Source organism: Enhydra lutris, unplaced genomic scaffold, assembly GCF_002288905.1.
Source record: "Enhydra lutris kenyoni isolate GAN:26980312 unplaced genomic scaffold, ASM228890v2 scaffoldscaffold58, whole genome shotgun sequence".
In the NCBI taxonomy this organism is placed as follows: Eukaryota; Metazoa; Chordata; class Mammalia; order Carnivora; family Mustelidae; genus Enhydra; species Enhydra lutris.
The window spans coordinates 17,526,879-17,552,209 of NW_019154142.1; the positions used below are offsets into that span (position 1 = coordinate 17,526,879).

At 35.8% G+C, this 25,331-nt stretch overlaps 1 protein-coding gene across 1 annotated transcript in view; it reads left to right on the forward strand.

Moving 5' to 3' along the window:
- The window catches only part of LOC111158269 (MMS22 like, DNA repair protein), a 122,129-nt gene extending 102,207 nt beyond the window's left edge, over nucleotides 1–19,922 (forward strand). The window contains exons 20-25 of the mRNA XM_022520191.1: nucleotides 979–1,148; nucleotides 4,091–4,302; nucleotides 7,340–7,503; nucleotides 17,102–17,198; nucleotides 18,622–18,789; nucleotides 19,776–19,922. Of these exons, the coding sequence (XP_022375899.1) occupies nucleotides 979–1,148; nucleotides 4,091–4,302; nucleotides 7,340–7,503; nucleotides 17,102–17,198; nucleotides 18,622–18,789; nucleotides 19,776–19,857 (893 nt within the window). The 3' untranslated portion in view covers nucleotides 19,858–19,922. The remainder of the gene's footprint in view (nucleotides 1–978; nucleotides 1,149–4,090; nucleotides 4,303–7,339; nucleotides 7,504–17,101; nucleotides 17,199–18,621; nucleotides 18,790–19,775) is intronic.
- Nucleotides 19,923–25,331: the final 5,409 nt, after the last annotated feature.

A 25,331-nucleotide genomic window follows, 5' to 3' on the forward strand; every position in this document is an offset into this window, starting at 1 on the left:
ATTTTAAAACTTTTTGTTTTATGGAAATGGCTTTGAATTTTTTCATCTCCTCTGCTTTCTATGGTGGAATAAAATATAAAAGTTTATGTGGTATATGTATCACTGTGCCATTTGGGCAAGTGCTTCTTTTAAATTTGTTTTAGTAAAGAAGACCTCAGTAGCAGAAATACACTCTAATCGGAACTGGTTATCTGCTCTTAATTACTTTACCTAACAAAGGGTGCTCATTTGTTTAACTCCAGTCTCATCAAATGTAGCAACTGATTCCTAGCATTAAAGAAATCATAATATATTTCATGTAGTGGAGATGTCTGCTTCTCTTCTTTCAGAATCAAAATTTAAATTTACTGTGTATATTAACAATTGGAAGTTACAAAAAGTGAAGTTCAGGGAGGTTAAGTGATTGCTTCAAGGTTACAGCTAATCCTTTGTTCCTACTTTAACAATTAAATTTAGCTATATCTTTTTGTGTTGCAAACTGGGTTGAGACAGCCTATACAATTTTATGCAAGACTAGGTATCAAAAAAGTAAATGTGGAGTAGTAGCATGATGAAGCCCAGGGAGAGTGAGCACACACATAAAAGTATATAATACATGGTCTTCTAGAGTTCTTAAAGTTGGGTTATAAATTTGCCTCTGAGCTTCTTAGCAGTCACAGCAAGAATAGAGATCTGATTAATACAACATGTGATCTGTATGTTCACATACTGTATAGCCAAATCATAGTGTGCTTGAGTGTATTATGAATTAAATGCCAGTTGCTTAAGAAATATGTTTTTCTTAGCCCAGAATTCTGAGAAAACTTTGTCTCTTTAGCGAAATACATGATGTGACTGTCTTTTGACTCTTAATACATTTCTCTCTATTGCTTACTTTAACTTCGTCCTTTGTGCTTTAAATGTAAATTTTATGGCGGAATGGCAAAACTTTCTGGTTAGACGGTAACCATACCTGCCATTACTCCTCTTCTTTGTCAGGAATTCTCGTTAAATCATGGGCACAGATCTTCGCCACCTCTAAAGCGCAGAAACTCCTATTCCGGATCATCGATTGTTTACTGCTGCCGCACACCGTGCTACAGCAGGAGAAGGAGCTGCCTGCACCTATGCTGACTGCAATTCAGAAGAGCCTTCCTTTGTATCTCCAGGTAGAGTAAGTGTGGCTGTGTGCACGTTTAAAAGAAAAAATTAAACTCTGCCTTAAAACAATATCCTAACTGCAGATTTGAAAACCATCCATTGTCCGCTCATGTATGTGTGTACCTGTGGCACTTCTGTTGAGCAAGTTCTAAATTCCTTTTGTGTTTGAAAACAAAGATGGAAGAGGCAAAGTCTCCCAAGAAGCAATTAAAGTTGAGACAGGAGGCGGACTAGCATAAACACAGTAGTGTGCTCCCTATTTGCCTTAGAGGCCTCAGCTGTCTGCCAGCCAGACAGCGATGAGAGATGTGAGAGAAGATACCGTAAAGGAGATGAGCTGTAAAGGAGCAGAGGGGGTCAGAGTTGAAGGACCAGTTCTGTCAGAGGGAACAGCCGGTAAAAGGCATAAGCTTTAAGAAAGTACGACACACTGGGGAAGAGCAGATAATTCTGTTGTGGTTGGACACTCATGTAGGAGGAGCCATATACTGGAAGGCTCCACGTGCCACACTCGGGAGTCTGGACTTGTTCTTTTACGTGGGGATTTGAACGCATGGTTGATGGGTTTGGATGGATTTTGAATAGGGGAGGGGGAGTGACATATCATATTTACATGTTAGCAAGGTGATGCTGGTGGCAACTTCTAAGCTGGTATGGGATTTATGTTGAAGACTTGGAAGGCAATGAGTAGTTCATTTTCTGAAAGTTTCGAACAAAGCCAGTAGGTACAGAACTCACATAGCAGACTATAGAAACATTTAGGAAGTCTGATTAAAAATACTTGCTGCATGCATGGTGCACAGCACCAGAAAGAAATAGAATGCTTCCTAGATTCCAGAGTGGCTGCTTATGCAGATAGTAGTGTGGCTCACTAACATGGGCAATTCTGGAGATGTAGGGATGGAGGTAATGATCGATATCTGAACAGTTTTCATTTGAGGTGCTGTGCAATATCTAGGTAGGCACTTGGAAATATTGATCTGTCATTCAGGGGAAAGCACAGAGTTGGAAGCGTACTTTGTTATTCATTAGTGTCTCATACTGAAGATAAGTGCTTCTTAATTTGGGGTTCAGGAAGGGAAGCTTGAGGAAGAAAGGGAGAACAGAATTTGATTAGGTAATAAGCAGTCTTTTCCACAGATGGATTTTCTTAAACAGATTTTTACAGTTTCTAAGAAGTTTTAAGTTGGCTTTTTAATTTTGTATTAGTAATAACATAATAAAGTTTAGCTGGTCTGCTAGCAGAAAGATAAAGTGCTGCCAATCAGGGAATATGGGTGGGGAAAATCTTGGGCAGCAGGAGAATCTGAAAAGCATGTTCTCTTTGGCCCTCTTATGCCAAAATAGTACAACAAGAATTTGTATTAGGGATGCCTGGCTGGCTCAGTCATTATAGCATGGGACTCCTGATCTCAAGGTCATGAGTTCAAGCCCCATGTTGGGTGTGGAGCCCCAATTAAAAAAAAGAAAAAAAAAAAAAAAACTTAGTAAGTGGATAACTGAAAAATTTGGTAAATTTATCTATTTGGCAGAATTTACTTAGAGCAATGCCTTTAAATTCTTAAAGTACTCAGCTATCTTCCAAGTTTTCGGAATATACGCATGTTTTACTTCTTCATCTTCTACTAATGTGATTTTAAACAAAAACATTGAAGAAACTGGGTAGAGGGGTGTTCATTGCTTTTTTTTCCCCCCAGTTGTTTGATAGTGTCTTAACAGATCTATGCTACTTTTATTATAAATAATCTTATTTATAGCTAAAATGGAGACATAAACATTTCTTTTTTTTTTTAAAGATTTTATTTATTTATTTGACAGACAGAGATCGCAAGTAGGCAGAGAGGCAGACAGAGAGAGAGAGGGGAAGGGCAGCAGGCTCCCTGCTGAGCAGAGAGCCTGATGTGAGGCTCGATCCCATAATCCTGGGATCATGACCTGAGCCGAAGGCAAAGGCTTTAACCCACTGAGCCAACCAGGCACCTGACATAAACATTTCTACTTATTTCTCTAGGAAAACACATTGCTAATCACAAAGTACCAAATTATAGATGAACTTTTAGCACATGATTTGTCATTGTGTTGGTGATTGTCTATATTTTAGTAATATGCAGTATTTAGTAACGTTGGCAGAAAAAAAATTCTGTTTCTCAGGGTATTGGTTTCATTGTTTCTAAGTATCAAATACTGTAATCCACATGGAATTATTTTGTTAATTTTGTTAATTTCTATACAAATAGAAGGGATTAAATCAACAGATCTCTTAACTTTTCTAAACCTCGGTTTCCCCAGCTATAAAATCAGAGATGTGATAATACCAACTCATTGGTCTTTTTAAGAAATTTAAATGAAATAAAGGATATAAAGCACATGGCACAGTGCATGACATATGAAACTCTTAAAATAGTCATTAATCAGAGTTGTACTCTTCTGTATTTCTCTCCTTATGTCAATTTTCTTTTAACATATCACATTTCTCACCATGGAATATTTTTTAGTATAAATTCCGTAGTGTCACTCAAGTAAATGACCAGTACCCACATTAAAAAAAAAAATGACTTAAAAATGTATTTTATTACTTTGAAATTACACATAAATGTAGTTGATGAGTGTGGTGGTCATGTTCTCTGGGTATGAGAGGAAGAAGGAAGCTTCCTTTGTTCTCTTGTACTTCTCCCCTACTTCATTTGCGTACACCCCAAAGGCACACATGTTTGGTTAGATATCACAGCATAGATCTCACCCATACTCAGCAACTCCCTGAGCCTCATATTAACATCACCTGTTGATGTCAGGCCATGTCTTTGTGGATTGTGGGTAACACATTCTGACATGAATGTTAATACTAGGGACTAATAAGTTCAATATATATATATATATATATATATATATATATATATATATATATTTTTAGCTTTGCCTTTTACTATTTCTTTTCTTTTTACTCCTATAGGGCATATGTATCGTGTGTGGTCAGTCCCAAAATCCAAATACCTATCTGAACCAATTGCTAGGGAGTGTTATTGAGCAGTACATTGGGCGGTTTCTTCCAGCTTTACCGCATGGCTTAGGTCTCGGACAACACCCTGTTTTGTTGGCACTGAGAAACTCTGCTTCTGTTCCAGCGATAACACCTCTAAAGAAATGCATCGTACAAGTCATAAGGTACATCTAAATATTAAAAACAAGTGGTATTGGGACGCCTGGGTGGCTCAGTTGGTTGGGCGGCTGCCTTCGGCTCAGGTCATGATCCCAGCGTCCTGGCATCGAGTCCCACATCAGGCTCCCTGCTGAGCGGGGAGCCTGCTTCTCCCTCTGCCTCTGCCTGCCACTCTGTCTGCCTGTGCTCACTCTCTCTGACAAATAAAATAAATAAAATCTTTAAAAAAAAAAAAACAAGTGGTATTTACAATGTACTAATCTTTATTAAAAAGTAACAAAGCATCCCCAAAGTATTGGCAACCCTTAGGATGCTGGTAGTTTGGAAACTTTCATTTTTGCTGAGAAACATTATCTAAGAACTTACTAAAATGACTTTTGCTCATGGCAGCCTGAGTCAGTGCTCTTTTAATTTTTTTTAATTTTTTTTTTTAAGATGTTATTTATTCATTTGACAGAGATCACAAGTAGGCGGAGAGGCAGGCAGAGAGAGGAGGAAGCAGGCTCCCTGCTGAGCAGAGAGCCCGATGCGGGGCTCGATCCCAGCACCCTGGGATCATGACCCAAGCCGAAGGCAGAGGCCTTAACCCAATGAGCCACCCAGGTGCCCCAGTGCTCTTTTAAATAGCTTGTTCTCTCTATATAGCTGTTACTTTCCTTATATATGGCCTAAAGGTACATATTTTCTTAGTTCTTACCAGATAAACAGTAAGTGTATTTTCTACTATAGAAAACATATTTCTATTCTTTTTTTAAATTATTTATTTATTTATTTGAGAGAGACAGAGTGAGAGAGCATGAGAGGGGAGGTCAGAGGGAGAAGCAGATTCCCCAGGTTGCTGGGAGCCTGATTCGGGACTCGATCCCAGGACTCCAGGATCACGACCCGAGCCGAAGGCAGTTGCTTAACCAACTGAGCCCCCAAGGAGCCCCCATTATTTATATTTTTAAAAAGAGAGTAAGTAAAAAAATGAATGTGAATCTGAATAAGAAAGCACTAAGAAGTCCTGTTTTGTTAGTCTCCCGTCTTAATGACTTCATTTTATTATTAGATGCATAAATGAAACCTCTTGGGTTCTCTGTTAGCTTTTAACTGCAGCAGAAGATTCAGTAATAAAAACTATTTCTTTGTCTTCATGGAGTATTTAGCTTCCTATGAAATTTGTTTTATAAACTTGAAGATGCTGTGGTGATATACAGGCATACCTTGTTTTATGGTACTTCACAGACACTGTTTTTTACAAATTGAAGGTTTGCGACCCCTCTGCATCCAGCAAGTCTGTTGGCACCATTTTTCCAACATTATTTTTCACTTCATGTCTTTGTGTTAACATTTTGGTAGTTCTCACAATATTCTAAACTTTTTTGTTACTGTTGGTTATGGTGATCTGTGATCAGTGATTACAGTTGGCTGAAAGCTCAGATGATGGTTAGCAGGTTTTTTTAGTAATAAAGTATTTTTAAGTTAAGGTATATAGATTGTCTTTTCAGACATCATGCTATTGCACACTTACTAGACTACAGTACAGCATAAACATAGGTTTTCTATGCACAGAGAAACCAAAAACTTCATGTCACTTTATTGTGACATTCGCTTTATCATGGTGATCTGCAACCAAACCCACAATATCCCTCCATCCTCCTCTACTCCTGCAGTTCCCCGCGTCTTTGTTGAGGCCCCTTACTCTGAATCTCTGAGAATTCCCGGGTTATTTTCAAAGCACCTATCACATTATATTATAATAACCTTTTTATTTTATTTTTTTGCTTGTCCAAATTTTCCACTAGACAATGAGCCCCTTGCCTTCAGAGACCGTGTTTACCTTTCCATTCTTATACTTGTACCTAGTATACTGTAGGTGTACATAAATGTTTAGTCTAGGGATTCAACAGTGAACAAAAAAGACAAAACCTTTGTCCTCAAAGATTGAATGCATGCACTGATATGGAATTTTTGGAAGCCACTGTAGGGAGTAGAAATGATGGTGAAGACATAGTTCCTGCCCTTTAAAACTTTATAATCCTTGGGACACTTGGGTGGCTCAGTTGGTTAAGTGGCTGCCTTCGGCTCAGGTCATGATCCCAGCGTCCTGGGATCGAGTCCCGCATCGGGCCTGCTTCTCCCTCTGCTTTGCCTGCCACTCTGTCTGCCTGTGCTCACTCTAAGAAATATATATATATATAAATCTTAAAAAAAAAAAAAAAAAGACTCTATAATCCTTAGTGATTTCCATGGCTCATTTTGGCAAATTTTATTGCTTTGCAAATACATATGGATGTCTGACTTAGATTCAGCTGTATTTGACAATTTTTCATGTTGTCTAGACCTTTTAGAAACTGAGCAATTTCCACTTTCATTTATTCACTTAAATGTACACTAAATACCTATTATAAGCCAACACATGCTTAAGAGGTAGAGATATAAAAATGAGTAAGATAAATTTATCTTTATGATCTGTTGACTTATAATGCTAAAATTTGTTTTGCTTTGAGAGAAAATATTAAATACTAAATTACCTCTGATTTTTTTTTTTTACCTCCTAAAAGAAGGAAAGAGGTAGAGCTGAAATGGGAAGCTAATTCCTAGGACAGTCATCTTATTGATTTGGAAAAATAAGACCCTTCCCAAATCCCTAAATAAATAAATGTGAGGAGAGATTTCTTTATGCAAATTTGACATTAAAGAAAATGTTGCATTGTTGAGGAGCTGATCGAGGAAATCGGGCTTATATTAGAAAGGAAAAAAACAAATTAACAATTAGGTTTTTGTTTGGGTTTTGATTAAGTTCATTTAAAGATCAGGTTTTTAAAATTTAGTTCATGTCTGTATTCTTTTTTGGCCCTTAAAATACAGCAAGGTTGTGCAATCGTTGCTCCTAACTTTTTATGTTTGAGGATAACATGGTAAAATACACATTTTTTTAAAATTGTTCTTTATTAATTTGGGGGTTAAAATTTCTTGGTATCTTTAAAGTGTATGACATGTGTTTCTGCTCAATAAAACTTTAACCAGAAGAAAAAACAAAATTGTGCTTCTTTTTAGGAAGTCCTACTTTGAGTTTAAAGGGTCTTTGCTCCCTCCTCGCTTAGCATCTATTCTGGCCTTCATCCTGCAGCTTTTCCAAGAAACGAATGTAGACATTTCTGAGGTTGAACTGCTCCTCCCTGGTGTCTTAAAATGCTTGGTGTTGGTCAGTGAACCCCAAGGTTAGTTTGAATCTGTGTTTGTCGTACTTTTCTTTATGTGATATTGGTTTCTATACATTGTGGCTAAAAAACAAACTCCAGCGGATAGCTGAGGTTGAGCATGATAAAATGGTTAAAAACCGACATGTTTCAGCGTAGTTTACTTCTGTTTTGTTTTTTTCCCCCAAGGCAAACAGTTTATTTAAGGGCTTCTTCTCTGATTAGACTTGTTAACCTTTTAAAGAGTATTTGTTTAATCTGACTGCAGTATTAAATCAACTTCTCACATATCATGTGGTGAGGGGTCAGCGTAAGTTCTTCTGTTCAGGTTTCTGCCAGAAAATCTAAGCTGATTTCACAGGCAAACCTGTAAGGATCCTTTGATCCTCATCCTTTTGTTTTCAGTCTCATCAGCCTTACTGCTAGAGATCACTTTAAAATATCATTTATTCCATCCCTACTGTGAGTAGCATGCTTTAATAAGCTTATTGAGAATATGCAGAATAGTAGCCATAGTTCTATCCTGAAGGAGTTTTTAATGTAAATAGGAGGCTGTGTGTGTAAGTGTGTGCGTGTTATCATTATAATGTGATTGTTCAGGGCAGGGCTCCTCAAATGCTTCTACCTAAGTACATCTAACTGCTGTGATAAGTGAGTTCAGTGTGTATCCTGAAGAATCTGAGGGCAGAGCCCAAAGTGGTAGCTGAAAGCTCAAATAGGTCTTTGAAATTTTCTGTTTTAGCTCAAAATTTATGCATATTTTATTTAACTCTATATTTATTTTAATAATTAAAATGTTCTGGTTTTTTCCCCTGCTCCCAAGTTTGATTTTACAAAAAAAATGTTGTGAGTTAATATAGAATGGCCTTACCTGATAGTAGCATTTCTGTATTAAGAAATACCCAGATGGACCCCCGAGTCTTCTTTAGAAATTTTGTCCTCATCAAAAACTTACGCATCCTTTCAGTGAAGGCCTGTTGTGGTGTACAAGACAAAATTTGTTGAGACAGACAGTATGAAATTTTAGCTAGCCTCTTGTTTTGGTGATAGTGATATTTATCAGGAAGGAAGCCAGGGTGCGGAAGGTGAATTTGGCTGCTCACACCTAGCCGGTGAGTGCATCACATGTTCCAGATGGGTAGGATGCCGAATTGCCTATCTCTGCATTGCTGTCTTCATTAGCTGAGGAAGCAATATTAAACACAGATTTGTGTGTGTGGCTGAGATTTTTGTTCTCCTTGTAGCTCTCCTTGTATTCTTGCTCTCCTTGTAGTCTTAATGTTTAAAGTAATTCTTGCTCTCCTTGTAGTCTCAATGTTTAAAGGAATAATTTGTAAAATCACAGAGAGTTAGTGTTGCTAAATGACTCCACAAGGCCACTCCTAGGTATATGCCCAAGAGCGTTTTAAATATACCATCCACTCAAAAACCTGTACTCAAGAACTTAAAAGAATTCCACTTCTGGCATGATAACGTCAGGAGCTCTGCTGACCTACTCCCCAGCAAAACTGGTAGAAATTACTAAAAAAAAAAAACTTATAAATTCTCTGAAAATAGTCCTAAGGGTATATAACAAATGGAGAAACATTTATTTAAGAAAATGTACTAAAACTTGGTAAAGCAGCAGGAGTCTATGGTATTTGAACCAAGACTACTTCCTTCTTTACTTCTCCCAGCTCAGTAAGACAGAAACTCTAACTTCAGACTGGTAGATCTAAGAATCTAGGGCTTTCTGTCTGCCCAGCTCCCAGTAGGAGGGCTATCATCCTGTGAGAGGTCAATATTTCTCATCCTGCCCCCATGCTACCTGACGCTGAGGTTATATTCCAGGCAAGTGTGGCTGAGAAGTGGGGGCTCCGTTCTTTCCCTCAGCCCCCACTAGTCGGATGCATGTAGTACACAGAGTTAACACCACTGAGAATACTGGGGTACCAGTCATCCTTGCCACAGCTTAAAGGTATGAATTCCCTGGCAAGGGAAGCAAGTTAAGGATGCCTGGGGCTACTGCCTCTCCTTCCACAAGTACCCAGCGCTTGTATGGGTATGTCCTTCATTGGGCACCATTGGCCCTTTCCCCAGCACCAGAGCCATGCTTCTGAGATTTTGCCTGATAGAGGCAGAGGGAGGAGAAGCAGACCATAGAGCAGAAAACCCCTGAATCTCTCCCAAAGGAACCGACTTCATTTGCAAATCAGTGTGAAAAAGTTCAAGCCTAAGGGTGCCGTCAAATACAGTGGAGTTTGTGGTGATAGACAGTAGGTAGGAGAATATAATAGAGTCATTGAATATAGAGGCTACTCTGTAGACAGTCTAGTTTGCTGAGAGAATGGTGAAAGAGACAGCTGAAAAGAGCCCTTGGATCAGAACAAATCTCAAATACTGCCCACAGAAATTGCCCTTTTAGAAAAGCCTGAACTTGATTAGATAGTCTGTAATACAGTTTATAACCCTGGACATTATAAAAGACAATAAAGTCATCAGCTTTGATTAGTAGCGAGTCACAGCTGGGTGTGATCGGAAAACAGGACAAAGGGAGCCTTGTCAAAATCACTGTCTTAGAATGGAGACTCTGGGTCTATCCAAGGTTGTACCAGCTTAGGGCAAGGTGAGAGACTTCACGGGGAGTTGGAGGGAATAGCCTTCATTTAAAAATGCCCAACTTTCAACAACAAAAAATTACAAGACATGCAGAGAAACAGAGGTATGATCCATATAATGGGAAAAAAGCAGGCAACAGAAACTGTCAGAGCAATCAGATCCTAGATTTAATAGGCAAAAACTTCAGAGTAGCCGTTATAAGTATGTTCAGAGAACTCGAGGAAAGCGTGATTAACAAGATAAAGGAAGGTCTGATGATATTGTCACATCAAATAAAGAATATCAGGAAAGAGACAGAAATTATGAAAAAGAACCAAATGGAGATTAGGAAGTTAAAAAGTACATAAGCTAAACTGAAAAGTTCACTAGAGGGGCTCATGAATGGATTTGAATTAGCAGAAGAAAGAATTAACAAACTTGAAAATAGATGACTAGAGATTATGCAGTCTCAAAAAAAAAAAAAGAAGAAAAATGTACAGAGCTTTAGAGAAATGTGGGATACAGTTAAGTGCACCATAATACATATAATGCCAGAAGAGGGCAGGAAAGAGCAGAAAAATATTTGAAGAAATAATGGCTGAAAACTTCCCAAATTTATTAACAAACAGTAGCCTATACATTCAGGAAGCTCAGCTAATTCCAAATAGGATAAACCCAAAAATTTCCCCAGTGAGATGCATCATGGTAAAAATGCTGAAGGCCAAGGCAAGGAGAAAATCTTTAAGACATCAAGAGAAAGATGACTCATCGCTTACCACAGAACCCCAGATAGGTCAGCAAAAAACTTCTCAGCAGAATTAATGCAAGCCAACAGCAGTGGGGTAATACTTAGTGATCAAAGAAAAAGCTGTGAACCACAAATCCTCTATTCTGCAAAACTGCTACCTTTCAGAAGTGAAGATAAAATAAAACCATTGCCAGAAAAACAAAAAACAAAAAATATTGCCACATAATCACTGAGAGAATTTGTTGTTAGTGGACCAGCCTTATAAAAAAGGAAATTCTTCAGAGCTGAAGACAAGTGACCCCACACAAGACAAACAAAGAAAACCAGTAAGGCAATTATGTAATTGTAAAAGACAGCATAAATATATATTTCTTTATGTTTATTCTCTTGATGGCTTTAAAAAGCAGCTGTATAAAATGATATATAAAAAAAACATTATGTACATAATGTATTATTGGGCCTATAACATAGATATGCAATATATTTATCAATATCGGTACAAAGGAGGTGGTGGGAGCAGAGCTGTATTGGGCTAAGGAAATGACTCCAGATATTAACTCAGCTAGATAAGAACAATTATGAGAGAACCAGAAATGATCAGTAAGGTTAGTGTCATGAAAGCAAAAATACATACTTGCTCTCCTTACTTCTCTTTTTCTTTAGCTTCTTTGAAAGACATAAAATTATATAAAATAAAAATAACTAAGTATTGTTGGGTTTGTAACATTTGCAAAGGTAATATGTATAAAAACAATAGCATGGGAAAGGTAAAGGTTATGTAAGAATAATGTTTCTGTATTTCACTGGAATTAAATTCATATAAATCTGAAACTCTGATAAGATGTACACAGTAAACCTAGAGCAACTCCTAAGAAAATAACTCAAAACCAATGAAAAATCATTTAAGAAAATAAAATGCTGTGTTTTAAAATATGCACATAATGCAAAACAAAAGCAGTAAAGGAGATGAGAGGAAAAAAACAAGACATTTAGAAAACAAAAGGTAAAATGATGTAAATCCATCTAATAACAACAGTAACAATAGTTTTAAAAGGACTGAACAAACTAATCGAAAGTAGAGATCACTGGAATGGATCAAAATAAAAAGATTGAACTATATTCTCTATGAGGGAAACACTTTAGATTCAAAGATTAAAATAGTAAAAGGAAAGAAAAAATACATCCTGCAAGCTATAGCCATAGAAAGCTGGAATAGCTATACTAATATCAGACAAAATAGACAGTAGACCAAAAAATCGTTAACTAGAAATAGAGGTGTTTTATAGTGATAATAGAGGGGTTGCTATGTTTAATGACTCTAAAATTGCATCTGACAAGAGAGTACCAAGATAAATGAAGAAAAAAACAAGAGAAATGAAGGGAGAAAAAGACAGTTCAGTGGTATTAGTTGAGAGGATTTTGGGTTTCCACTTCAACAGGTAAAGAGCTTGAAAGTCGTCACTCCTACCCTCACAACAAGAAAACAAATCTGAACAGACTGACCCTTATCAGGGTCATGAGTTCAAGCCCAACATTGGGCTCCACACTGTGTGTGGAGTCTACTTAAACAAAACAAAACCAAACAAAACCTTTGGAGAAAGCAGACAAAAAGCAGATGATTAGAAAAATAGAGCAGGTGCAATGAACAGAAAAGTTACATGTATGGTAGTTGTTAATCTAGCAATATCAGTAATCGCTTTAAATGTGAATGCTTTACATACGCCAGTTAAATGACTGAGACTGACAGTGGATAAAAAACAAAGCCCAACTGTATGTTACCCACAAGAAACCTACTTCAAATATGAAGACACAGATAAAAGTAAAGGGATAAGAAAAATGGTAGCACAGTTCAAAACAAAGCTGTAGAGGCTAATATTAATTTCAAACAAAAGAGACTTCAGAACAAGTAGAATTATCAAGAATAAAGAGGAACATTACGTAATGACACACTGGGAATAGAGAAATGATTCAGTCTGATGAAGGTCATCTACGAAAATTCTATAGCTAGCATCATAGTTAATGGTGAAAGCTTAGATGCTTTTCCCCTAAGATTAGCAACAGGACAAGGATGTCCACTCTTGCCACTTCTATCCAGCATGGTACTAGAAGTCCTACTCAGGACAGGAAAATTAATTAAAAGATATCTAGATTGAAAAGGAAGTAAAACTATCCCTATCTGTAGATGATCCAATCCTGTATATACAAAATCCTAAGCACTCCAATAAAAGGTATTAGAACTAATAAATGCAGCAAGGTTACAGGATACAAAAACAAGACATTGCATTTCTATATACTTTTTTTTTTTTGCATTTCTATATACTTTTAATGAAAATCTGAAAACGAAATTAAGAAAACGATTCCAGGGGCGCCTGGGTGGCTCAGTGGGTTAAAGCCTCTGCCTTCGGCTCAGGTCATGATCCCAGGGTCCTGGGATGGAGCCCCGCATCGGGCTCTCTGCTCAGCAGGGAGCCTGCTTCCTCCTCTCTCTCTGCCTGCTTCTCTGTGATCTCCGTCTGTCAAATAAACAAATAAATTCTTAAAAAAAAAAAAAAAGAAAACGATTCCATTTTATGATCGCATTTTTTTAAAAACTCAAGTAGGGGAATACATTTTAAAAAAGAGAAATATAACCTTAAGATCTGAGAACTACCAAACTTTATTGAAAGAAATTAGAGAATATCTAAATAAATGGGAAAACATTCCATTTCATGGATCGGAAGTAATATTGTTAAGGTAGTGCCACTCCCTAAACTGATCTACAAATGCAGTGTAACTCCAGAAGAGCCAAACCAATCTTGAAAAAGCACAGGGGTGCCCTGGGTCGCCCATTTGGTTGAGCATCTGACACTTGGTTTTGGCTCAGGTCATGATCTCAGGATCAGGAGATCAAATCCTATATTGGGCTCTGTGCTCAGCAAGGAATCTGTTTGAGATTCTCCCCCTCTACCTCTCCCCCTATCCCAGCTTATGCTCTCTCTCTCAAATAAATAAGTCTTTAAAAAAAGAAGAAGAACAAAGTTGGAAGACACACTTTCCAATTTCAAAACTTTAGTACAAAGCAACTGTAATCAAGACAGTAGGTGGTACTGGCAGGAAGACATAGGTCAATGGATTAGAATTGAGAGTCCAGAAATAAACCCATATGTCTGGTCAATGGACTTTTTTTTGACAAGGGTGCCAAGATGATTCAGTGGTGAGAAAATAGTATTTCAACAAATTATGCCAGGTCAAATGGATATCCACATGCAAGGGAATGAAGTTATACCTTTACTTCACACCGTATGCAAAAATTAACTCAAAGTACATCATAGATCTAAATGTCTGAGATAAAACTATAAAACTCGTAGAAAAAGGCATAGTAGTAAATCTTCATGACCATGGATTTGTCAATGACTTCTTCAATACACCAACAAAAGCATAAGGCAAGAGAGAGAGATAAATTATACTAATCCAAATTTAAAACTTTTGTGCTTTAAAGGACAATCAAGAGAGTAAAAACCCACAGAATGGAAGAATATATTTGTAAATCATTTATATGTTAAGGAAGTTGTACCTGCAATATATAAACTATTATAATTCAGTAAATTAAAAAAAAAATTAAAAATAGGCAAAGAATTTGAATAGTCATTTCTCCAAAGAATGAAACAGATGTCTTATAAGCACCTGAAAAGGTGCTCAACATCCTTAGTCATCAGGGAAATGCAAATGCAAATCAAAACCACATGAGATATGAGATACCACTTCATACTCACTAGGTTGGCTATTATGGAAAAGTCAGATAATAATAACAACGTTTGTCAAAAACATGGAGAAATCAGAATCCTCAGTTACTGTTATTGGAAATGTAAAATAGTATAGACACTTGGGAAAATAGTCTGGTCATTCCTCAGATAATTAAACAGAGTTACTTTGTGATCTAGCAGTGTTCCTCCTAGATACATACCCAACATTAATGAAAACATAAGTACACACAGAAATTTGTGTTTATAGCAGTATTATTCATAGTAGCCAAAAGGTAAACTGTCCATCAGCTGACAGATTTTTTTAAATGTGATATATCCATACAGTGGAATATTATTTGGCCATAAAAAGGAATTAAGGATTGCTACATGCTACACAACATGAATGAACTTTGAAAACATTATTCTAGGTGAAAGAAGCCAGTTACAAAAGACCACATATTATACGATGCCATTTATATAAAAAGTCCAGAATATGAAATCTGTAGAGATGAAAAGTCGATTTGGGGTTGCTTTTAGGGTGTATAAGAAAATAAGGAGTGATAGCTAAAGACTATCAGGTTTCTTTTCAAAGTAAAGAAAATACTCTAAAATTGGTTTTAGTGATGGTTCCACAATTCTGTGACTATACTAAAATCACAGAATTGTACATGTTAAATGGGTGAATTGTACAGAATGTGAATTATATGACAATAAAGCTGTTAATGTAAAGAAAAACTAAAAAAAACTCCCATTTTTTTTTAAAAAGTTCAGTTCAATTAAATAAAGGTGACAAATAGTTGTCTTTAAAAAACATGTAACACTGATCCATAACAGCTTGATTCAGAATCGCTTCCAAATGGAAACAACCCAGATGTCCATCCCTCAATGAATGGATAAACAACGTGGGATATATCTATACATTGGATTATTATTTGGCCTTCAAAAGAAATAAAGTACTGATATCTTCTACAACATGGATAAACCTTTAAAACAGTATGCTAAGTAAAAAGAAGACAGTCACAGAAAACCGTGTGGAGGGGTACCTGGGTGGCTTGGTTGATAATCTGTCTCTTAGTTTTGGCTCAGGTCATGATGTCAGGGTCATGAGATCGAGCTCCATGTCAGGCATCACGCTCAATGCCCAGTCTGCTTGACATTCTCCTTCTCTCTCTCCCTCTGCCCCTCCCCCTGCTAACGTACATCCTCTCTCAAATAAAATCTTAAAAAAAAACAAAACAAAACACATGGTGTATGATTCTGTTTATAAGACATTTCCGGAAGAGTCAAATCCATAGAGACAAAACATGGATTAGTGGTTGCCAGAAGCTGGGGAGGAAGAAATTAGAGAATGACTGTTAGTAAGTTAAGGTTTTTGGGGAAGTGATGAAATTACTCTGAAATTAGGCAGTGATGATGCCTTCTCAATTCTGTGAATTTTCTAAAAATCAGTGAATTGTACACGTTAAAAGATTGGTTTTTATGATATGTGAATTATACCTCAATAAAACTATTGTAAAATAAAAACCCAATGCTTACTGTTAATTCTTTATGAAGGCCATTTCTTGATATTCTAGTACTTCTCCCACAAAAGAGCTTCTGGAGTTTTTCAAGGAAATTTCTTTTAAGAAGAACCAATTATTACTGATTTCAGAACTGTATCTTAATATGAGGCATTATTTGTTCAGTAAAGATAAGTATGCTCCATCTTCTTTATCCACCATCCTCATGCCATTGAGAATATTACTAAGTACATATTAATTAATTGAACTTCATATGTATCCTGTTTTATTCTCCTGCTATAATGGATTAGAGTTTCTGAATTATTTTTTATTTGTAAACAAAGCACTTTCTCCCCAGTTACTTATATTTAATGTGCCAAAAACATTACAAAAATTTATTAGCATTTAGAACATACTGAATTTTCTGTTTTTCTTCTTGATATTTTTTTCCATTTTTATGGAGAAATGCACAATTTTAAATGACTTGATTAAATATTTAAACATACAAATGTTCTTTTTGTAACTTTGCTGTCTTTTTTGAAAGGAAGATAGCATCACAAATAGTTGATTTGTGTGTGTGTGTGTGTGTGTGTGTGTGTGTGTGTGTCTTTGACTAATTTTGAACGAAGGTAAATTGTTGGTGGTTTCTAATTTGTTAGGGGGAGGAATATACCCATGAGTTTTAAAAAAGTCAGTCTGCTTCTCTGTAACTCAGCTGAATGATTACAGGCTATCTTTTGTCAATAAGTAACTGCTTGCAGGATTAGGATGATAAAACGTTTTTGAATATGGGTTCTTTCTAGGAGATCTGTCTTCATATGTATTTTTTCAGTTATCAGCTTGCAAAAAATAGACTCAGATTTTTATATTTTCTTAGAATGGGAGTTAAAGAGATAGGGAAATACACAAGTACAAAACAAAAACTCATAACTATTTCATTTTGAAAAATAACAAAAAGGCTGTATAAACTTTAAGAAAACAACATATTTTTCTAAATTAAGAGTGTTCATAAAAATGAGGATCCAGATGGTCAATTCAGACACAGTGTGTAATGCTGTAATTTTTCCTCCTAGTTAAAAGGCTGGCCACAGAGAACCTGCAGCTCATGGTAAAAGCCTGCCAAGTGGGGTCAGAGGGAGAACCCGCCGCCCAGCTGACTTCTGTGTTTCGGTAACTGGAAAATAAGCCAACTGCCAAGGGGACTACTGCCAGCCATTTGACAGCCAACATGTTTTTCAAATAACTAATTATCCAAAACATAATGTGCTACTACTTGTTATAGTATTTCAATTATTATATTTTTTCGCCATAGTTTTGTTACATTGTGTTGTTTTATTAAAAAAGACAAAAGTGCCAGAGAGGAAGATGAGCAAACTGACTTGAACTCACCTGAGAATGGTGATGAAGATTCCTGCATGTATTGAAGAGACAAAATGGGGGGATGTGGGTCATGATGACAGGTACACAGGCCCTCAGAGCCGCTAAACATGTTACTCAGGATCCAGTGTAGAAGTACATGTCACTGGTTTTCTTACCTGCTTTAGATACTATAGACCCAGAAGGCGTCATTGTATTTCAGCTGTGAAGCATACACTGTATAGGATAGATGTGATGTTGGTTCCCAAGAACAATAATGCAACTGGAGGAGTGTTTCCTGTGTTTCGTGTTTTGTTGTCGTTTCCTGCCTTGCCGCCTCTAGAATCTTGTGCTTCCTGTTAGAGCAGTATTTTTAAATATGTCTCACAGTTTCTACCAGTTCATTTTTACCATACATATCTCTGCCCTAGCACTACCGTGATAAATAACACGGATCCATTTTCTTCTATGTTGGATCTTTGATTCCTCAGTTTGTTTCTCATCACATCACTGGCACTTGTCCATTGGTTACAACTTATTTAAATTGTGATCACATGAAATAAATGGTGGGTTTGTAAGAAGCGTAAAACCCCCCAGAAAAGAAAAAAAAGAAAAAACCCTATAAAACCCTAAGAGGGGAGAAAGGATTTTATACAAATGAAGATTGCATGCTTGTTAATAAATTGTACACAACAAACATGCAATCTTCATTCTTATTTTGTTGGGGGACAGAGTGGAAATTATATGGTTAAAACATACATTTCTTATTATTATAAAGGCTTTTTGTGGTTCTAAAGTCGCCTGTTCATTTAAGGAATATAAAAATATATTATGAATAACTTGCTTTTCTCATAAAAATATTGTTTGATTTATATAGAAATATGAAGTACTAAGATATAGAAACTGGACTCACTTTTTCCATGTCTTTACTGCTCAGATTTTGACCCACAAAGAATAGTAGCAAAGTCCCTGGGACTAGATTTTCCTTCTTTTCTCTGTCCTGGGATTGCAGCTCTTCCCTTTTCCTACCTGTGCCATCATTCTGGTCACACTGAAATAAGCCGTTTCTGTCCTTATTTTTAAGTGCTATAAATTGTCTTCATAGGGCATCTGGATTCTTAAGGTTGTCTTATGTGAAATGATCTTTCTTGCATTCAGGTTACAGTTGATTGTCATATAGATACCAGCCCAAGGAACTTCCCCAGAAGTAATCCTATGTAACTTGATTTACTTCCAGGCATTTTATCCAGGATTATGGTATGAGATACGATTATCAGATTTACGGCATTTTAGAAACAGTAGCAGCATTGGACCAGCAGGTTGTTATCAACTTGCTTTCTACCCTCACTCAGTCTCTGAAGGATTCAGAGCGGAAATGGGGCCTTGGCAGAAATATTGCACAAAGGTATGTTTGGATCATTTGATTACATTTTTTGGGCAATGGTTATAAAAATCTAGATTCATTTTCTGGAGATCGCTTATTTTCCCATTCCTAAAAATTTTGGGTGTGTTCTTTGAGCTAATGAATATTTCTGTAGTGTGATTGACATTTCCATTCACATACTGTTCTTTTCAAAGTGAGCACCTTAGAAAGCTGTGTATTTGGCAGAGGATCATAGGGGAAGGGAGGGATAAATGAAACAAAATGAAACCAGAGAGGGAGACAAGCCATAAGAGACAATCTCAGGAAACAAACTGAGGGTTGCTGGAGGAGAGGGAGGTCGAAGGGATAGGGTGGCTGGGTGATGGACATTGGGGAGGGTATATGCTATGGTGAGCGCTATGAATTGTTTAAGACTGTTAAATCACAGACCTGAACCCCTGAAACAAATAATACATTATAGGTTAATAATTAAAAAAAAAAAAAAAGGCTATGTATTTCAGCAGTGCCTCTGTTGCTCAGAACACATTCAGTGCTCCTTATTGGGAAGGCGACTTGAGAGCCTCAGGTGTCTTGTTTTTGTATAAAATCCATGGTGGCACATCTACCCTTTGAGGGATGCTTGATATACTGAATCAACTATATCATGCGTATCCAGTGAATAAGAGTGACCCTACTAGATAATACAGATTTGGGTCAAAATAGTAATGGGCCTTTTTTTCATATAGGCTTACAACCTAATTTCAAATTTTGCTGAATGGTGTAAAATAATGCAACACCATGGAAATAGACCTGTAGTTCCTGAAGAGGTTGTTTTAGAGGAGGCAGCACTCATGAGAATTCACATGTTCCAAGTTTGTAAAAGAATTAAAGTACTTTAATCATAGAGTATGGGTGTGGGTGCACATGTGTGTAGACAGACATTCAGGTAGACTGAATTTGTAAATACTTAAATGAAAATTATGGAAAAGTTAATAAATATCTCTACCTTTTCTTTTTTTCTTAAACAGGGAGGCCTATAGCAAACTTTTATCTCACCTGGGACAGGTGGGACAAGATGAAATGCAGAGACTGGAAAGTGATAATACCTAATATATTTTGTGCTTTGCTTCTCTATTCATTGTAACTATCTAAATCCACTTTGCACTGCAGTTGTATAATGTTCTGTTAGAAATATTTTCTAGGATTTTTTTCCTTACATACCTGTAAGTATAAAATACATAACAAGGAAATAAAAGTTAAATAAGTGTATTATGGGATCTTTTCAAAGTTGGCAAAATTGTCTCTCTTGAAGAGTTTTTAGTTAAACTAATTTAAAGTAAGTTTTTCTAACTAGGGTGTCTCTGTGTATGTCTGTGAAGCAGGTCTGCTGTGGGTGATGCAGGGACTTGTCACTGTAATGTGACTTTTTGCCTTGTGAGTGATTTGTGTTTGTTCTCTTTCTTCCAAGTCATGTTTTAATATGATGTTTGGGTTTTTTTGGTTGTTGTTTGTTTTCAGATTACCTGGCTATTCTATGCTGGATTTTATGAAACAGGAGTTCAGGAGATGGGATGTATGTCTGTCATCTTTTGTTATACCATGTGTGAGGCAAGTTAGTAAATACCCAACACGCTTAACTCTGTGAGGAATGAGGCTGAGTCTGGTGAAATGAATATACCGATAGTATATAAAATGTTTTAAATTTAAACCAGCAGTGGTTCCAACAGTTACCAGATTTTTTTTCCCTCTACTCATCTTTCTTTTTGAAAATTGATGAAAAGACATATCAGGAGAAGGATAAGTAAGAGCTTTTAAGAAAAGACAAATAATATTCTGAAAAGTCTTGAGATTACAAATTAACAGAAGAGGTCTGAGAAGTCAGCTGATTTATCTCCTTGCTCTTCAGTTAGAGCCTCTTATAATTTCACATCTTACATATTCATAGGGAACCAGTTTAGTTCCTTTAGCAGCTCTTGTGTCTTAACTCTTGAGTATTTCATAGAGATTTTTACTTTACCAGTTGGGCTCTTGTCCTTGACTCCTTTCTGTGGTGAGCATTATTTGGGAAAAGAACTCCAGTCCTGGTGTTGGGAACCCACATAGGTCTCAATCCCAGCTCCGCTTTGTAAACTTCAGCAAGTTACTTAATCTTGCTGAGCCTGAGTTTCTCCTTGGGGAAAAAAGGATAATATTCCTTTTTCTATTTCATAGTGTTTTGGTAAGAATCAGTGGAATAATGTATGTGAAACTATATTGGTGATGTGTTCTGTATGAGGCATCAGACATGATTACTAGTTATTCGTGCACAAACGTAGAGAACACCTCAATATTGTTCCTCTCTTTCTTATATTTACCTTTTTTTCAAATTATGTCTTATGTGTTATGTTTGTTAACCTTGAAATAACTGTTTTCTTCTTGAGACTCTGGTCTTTATCATGCTTCTTCTGATTCCTCCCTTTTCTGAGTCAAGAAGTATCTTTCAAAATGAAATATATTACAATCAGTGAACTCTAGTTATTAGTCCTCTCCTAACTTTTATCTATGAATCCTAAAGGAGTATCTGTTGTTTTCATGACATACAGATAGTCTGTCCCTCCCACCCCCAGGTCAACTGTCATTATGTCAACAAATAGAATGAATAAAACCCTCTTTAAGTAAAGTAACTTAATAGACTTCATAGCAATGAGTTTCTTTTCATTATGATAGTGCCTTATAAACTTATATCACTTTGCAAGTTTCAGCAAATGAAGTTTAATCTGTTTAAAGTGATGCTTTTAAAGGAGTTATTTGTGTGTATATATGTATATATATATATATATATATTTTTATTTTCCAAGTGAGATTGATGTCTTTGAGAATCTCACTCTTTAGAATATGAAATGTTTAAGGCTGAGAAAAGCTGCTTCTGAATCATGCATTGGGATATATAGCTGCAGACCCTAAGAATAAATAGTTTGTACTTTAAAAATAAGTAACAACCAAAAAAAAATCCATGATGATACTTACATGTGTATATACATGTGTGTTTATTTATATATAAGTAAAATTTTAAAGATGCTGTCTTTTTAAGTTGAAGAAAAAAATTTTTTTTACTTAGTTCATTTCCTTAAAATCTTCACTGACCCATCATTTAATCCCCTAAATAACCTGTCATCTCTAGGGCTGCTGCTTCCCCCACTGTAATGTAAGCCATTCTCTTTTGCTGAAATCTGAGACTATATTCTCGTTTGTCATGTTCTTTGACCTGACATTGGTATTTTCCTTTATCTTCTCAGCCCTTCCTCGGTGATACTGCTCCTTCCTACATACTGTACTTTGCAAGTACCATCATGTTCTTTCTTGTCCCCAGTGGTAAGATCTGGCCCTTCATTCGCTCTGTCTCAACATTCTTCCAGTTGGGACTTGATAACATGAGCCTAATTTCTCTCTAAACCCCTCTAGTTGGATCCTCCAGAAATCTCAAGGCATCTTGTCGAGCTGCGCTTGTCGCCTATTTTAAACTAGCTCCTGCCTTTCTTTTCCACCCAGGGAAGACACTATTTTCCCACGTCATTTAGCCCTGAAACTTCAAAAGCAATTTGGATTCTTACTTGTTCCCCACTTTCAGTTGATCACCAGTACAGACTTTTGCTCTTCTTTTCTTTTTGCCTTCCGTGCATCTGAAACGTTTTTTCTACTGCCTGCTGTTGATCTCTTCCTTATCTCCTTATCTCTGATCTCCTTTCCTACAATTTAACCTCACACAGTTCTGACATTAGTGTTTCTAAAATATTACTTTCCTCCTGTTACTTTTCTACTCAAGGACATCCACTTAATTCCTAGTGTCAGTAAGCTGATATATAAGCTCTTCAGTCAGGAGACATTCTGCTATCTGACTCTACCTTTTCTGTGCAAATTTAACTCAGGCAGGGGACTAGACTGCCTTCGAATATCTGATTGCCACGTTCATTCTACACTCTGAGCCTCATTCAGTTTGCCAGCGTAAAATACTACCCTTTCTCTAGAAACCTAACCTTAAGTCACTGAAATAGGAAGACAGTTAAAATATATTTTAGATACATGAGTATTCCAGTCAAATAATTTTCGTAAAATATACAGATGAAATGTAAAAGAGATGATTGAAGGACAACAGCATGATAGAAGGACTTTATTAGATATTCAGATTTGGTTATGATTTAAATTTTAATTGAACATTTAATTAGGTTTTCATGGGGGAGTAAAAAATATGGGATATGCTCTCTGTACAAAAATCATTCAGTATTGAATTCATTTGCATTAGAACAGTTTCATACTTTAAAACTTTTATATCTTTATCTATTCCTAGCATATTTTTTCCTAAACATATTTGACTTTTTCTACCTGGAAATCTATATTAAAAAAAATAAGTATTTGCAGGTTGTGTGTTCTTTACCCATTATCTTTTTCCATACTTCATCACAAATTTTTAAAACTACTTCCTTCTTAAAGAATTACATGTACTTTAACAGAATCTTTGACAGTTTTCATTTTTACTTCCCCTTTGTTAGGATTATCTGTTACATAAAAATTTGATAAACTTCTGCAATTGGGAAAGACCTGTAGGAAACCTATCTTCCCTAAATCCCTATAAAGTTTATGTAAACCTTATATTTTCCAAAAACTGATCTCCTGCCTGCTCCTTTTAGGGTTAAAAATACTACCTTGTCAGTCAAGTGTATAGTATGCCAATATAAATGCCATGCTTTGTTCGCTTAAAACAGTTGTTTTGGGAAGCTAGCAAAGTTAGCATATTTTTTCACATATTTAATAAGATATAAGATTTGTATTTTGATTCTCTGATAATCTATATTGCTAAGGTTTCCAAAATAAGTACCTCATGATTAGAACTGAATAATCTGCTTGTTAAAGTTCGTGGTGTGCTAACAGTTCTCCAACTTATTGCATTTGTGAATTGTGCTTTCTGGACGTTCTTATTGTATATTCATGTTTATAAGTTAATTATGTCTATAATAATGGTATATACCTTTTTAATGTATATAATTTACACTGCATCCATGATTATTCCGCTTCTTTTTTATGATAGATTGACTATTTGAAAACCAAAATAAAAATGAACCATGTTGTCTGGAGGAATAATTTCTATCTTATTCCTGTTTTATATTCTGTGGTAAAACAATAGGGAGTTTTTCAGTTATTGCAATAGCTGGAAAGGATACGGTATACATGTGGTTAAACCGTGTGGAAAATATGAAGAGAAAAAGCAGGAAAAATATCCTAATCGCAACCTAGTAGGTATTTTGTTATGAAGGTTCTAAGGAATTTCATTGTACTTCACAAACATATTATTTTAGAGATTAGTGTCTTTGCTGGCTTTTCCTCCTACACAAAGGAACATTCTTCTAATATTTATCTGGTACTGTGTCTTCTCTTGTAAAGTCAAGTCTTGAAGTAGCAGTTTAAGGTGGTGGAAGTTTCATGATCTCCCAATGGAAATTTAATTTTACTACAAATACAATATGTTCTATAATTTTGAAGAGTAAAAATGGAAGATGAATTAAGAAGGATAGGTCACTTACATGGAAAATATATATTTGAATAGTTTCAATGGAATTTGCTTTATATGACCAAGCATAGTTTTCTAGAATTTTTATTAGCTCTTAATAATTTGAGGAGAATGATCTAATCATAAGTGTTTAGCATCTTATTTTTCCTCAGAGAGGAATGTGGCACTTTGGATTCTATTCTCTGGCTACAGCATAAAAGATGTTTTCAAAAACTATGCAAAACTTTAAAATTCTCTGCATTCAATTCTGTAATATTAGTGAATAACACATTAAATTTCACCAAGAAGGGATTTGATAATAATATGCCAGTTTGTTTTAAATGAATAGTTGGAAGTCTATACAGAAAATATCAGGAGTAATCTCAGGCTACCTTTCCATTATCAGTTAGGCAAGCTTATTTTTAGACCATTTCCCTTTCATTCATTGGATATAGGATTGGGATTTTAAATGTAATGGTTTTTATAAGGTAAAAACGGCTGGAAGTAAATTCATTTGTCAAGTAGAAATTTTAGTAAATCTGAAATACTTCTTGCTCTGGTTCTTGTTGAAAGCTACCTCAAATACTGGAGTCATTTTCCTGACTTAGTAAGGCATTTAAAATATTTAGTTTACATTATTTATACCCTTTAAAGACACTCTTTGATATCAGTGAACAGTATCAATTTGCACTTTTCAGAACTATAAAAATACTCAAGGTTTTTTGGCTAAATCTCTGGAAGGTTTTTTATTCACTTTTTTTTTTCTTACCCCTAGTCTCTCCTCCTGTTCTTTAATCTGAATAACCAGATTACTTATTATTTGGAAATTAAAAATTTTAGGTATAACAATATATAAAATTAGTCAATTTTGTATTTAGGATTAAAAAGTGTTTGTTTTTATTCACTTCTGATGACTAAAAGTGGTTCCATCAATAAAAGGACGGTTTCCTATAAGATAAAGATTGCTGAATAATTAAACTATGCTGAAGGAAAAAGCATAAAGTTTCCCTTTTATAAAGGTGACTGAGATCCTAACAAGAAAAGGGAAAAACTCATGTTATAC